The 1,832-nt window shown below is 41.3% G+C and overlaps 1 protein-coding gene across 1 annotated transcript; it reads left to right on the top strand.

Annotated features, from left to right (window-relative positions):
* Nucleotides 1–1,559: 1,559 nt before the first annotated feature.
* Nucleotides 1,560–1,733, top strand: SARC_15257 (hypothetical protein; the record flags this gene model as incomplete). Its single annotated transcript, XM_014290618.1, has 1 exon — nt 1,560–1,733. A coding segment is annotated over one exon (174 nt), but the record flags the coding sequence as incomplete, so codon positions are not given.
* Between the last annotated feature and the right edge of the window lie 99 nt (nt 1,734–1,832).

Raw genomic sequence — 1,832 nt, 5'->3', positions numbered from 1 at the left:
TTTGTATATGTGTGTATATGATTGTATATATATATATATGTACATTTGTATATGAGTGTATATGTTTGTGCATGTACGCATATTATGTATATGTATGTGTAAATATATATATATATGCATGTGTATGCATTGATAAGACATGCAAATACACTCAACCACTCCCAACCGTGTTATAAGACACAAGTGTATCATACTACATGAACGCTAAGGTGACTTATCTGTCACCAGCGGAAATGGGTGGTCTACGGCACCTACTCAGTGGGCTACTGTAGTCAGTTAAGTGTTTGAGATAATTCCAAAGACATGAGATAGTGTGAAAGTAAAATGGAATTAATATGAACGTCGTAGAAACGGCCTCATCCAAAGAAAACGTATCAGTAACTCGTCACCTCGATTGATCTTGTGTTCAGAAATGGATAGGTTGTGGTGTGTGGCATATGCACTGACATACGCTGAACCAATTGACCCAACAGTTGATTTAACAAATACTGGTTGTAACTGATCATCAGTTGTACTGGCATATACTGGCTATAACAGATATATAGTTATAAAGATAAGGGGGTTCCTAAATAGTAACCAATTCTCAAACAAGTACCCCCCCCCCCAAAAAAAAGGAGATTTGCACTCAATCTATGTATTCCCAACCACATACCTAATGTGCATCATCGACAATACAACACACTGTCATGGCAGGTGCGAGACTCGCCCTCAGATTCAACCGTAGCTGAGAAGGTGCCGGAGGTTCCCTTGCCCATGTGTGACTGTGGACTGCATATGGTGCTGCATGACGCACGTATGTCGGCGCTTAACGATCACAACCGAGTGAGTGTGTACGACAGTGCTCTAGCTAAGGTAAGTCACGCGTGCAGAACAACGGGCATGGGTTGTTTATGTGTGTCTCTGTGTGTATGTGTCTCTCTCTCTCTGTGTGTGTGTGTGTGTGTGTGTGTGTGTGTGTGTGTGTGGTGGTTGTGCTGTTTGTGGGGGCGTGCACTGTACCATGTGTGTGGTTGATAGTTGATAGAAGTGATGAAGCTATTACGTACACCACATGCTGGTTTGTCGTCAGGAGTGGCCCAGCGCTCCAGTCCAGCAATGAACATTTTCATTTCATGGCGTTCCTCATAAACTAAACTCTAAACACCTAAAAACCCTGAACCGCGAATCTCTAAAACCCTAAACCCTAAACCCTAAATCAACACAGGGCCGAGCGGCCATTAAAAGGCTATGGGTGTGTTGTGCTGTTGTGTTGGGTTGCACCATATAGTCAAGATGATTGGCCATCTATAGAATTTGCTTCGCATTGATTGGGTATAACGGACTTGCACACTCTCACCAAATCATCGAACTCCTCCTATGCTCTCCCACTTTTTACCCATTAATATACTATATATACATCACGAATGAACCCCCCCTTTTTAACCATTAATATACTATATATACATTACGAATAAACCCCCCCACTTTCTACCCATTTATATACTATATATATATCACGAATAAACCCCCCCACTTTCTACCCATTAATATACTACATATATATATATCATGATTGGCAGATACACAATAGAAAGGATCAGTTGTGCCTGTCTGTCAGTGATGGGTCTACGCTTGCCTTCATCGCATTGGCCCTAGGGTTTACAAACATCGTCAGTGTAGAGGACAGTCCAGCATCACACAGAGCCACACACACTCTCTTCGCAAACTACTACCAGGATGAGGAAGCTAGGTAGGGATGGGCACTCTGTACAAGTATACACTCATACTAAATTACTAAAATCGGACATAAATATATATCTACATATATATATATATATATCTATCTACATATA

The sequence above is a fragment of the Sphaeroforma arctica genome, assembly GCF_001186125.1.
Source record: "Sphaeroforma arctica JP610 unplaced genomic scaffold supercont1.5834, whole genome shotgun sequence".
NCBI classification, from domain to species: Eukaryota; class Ichthyosporea; order Ichthyophonida; genus Sphaeroforma; species Sphaeroforma arctica.
Note: the sequence above shows the minus strand (reverse complement) of the source record. Positions and strands in the feature narration are given on the sequence as shown.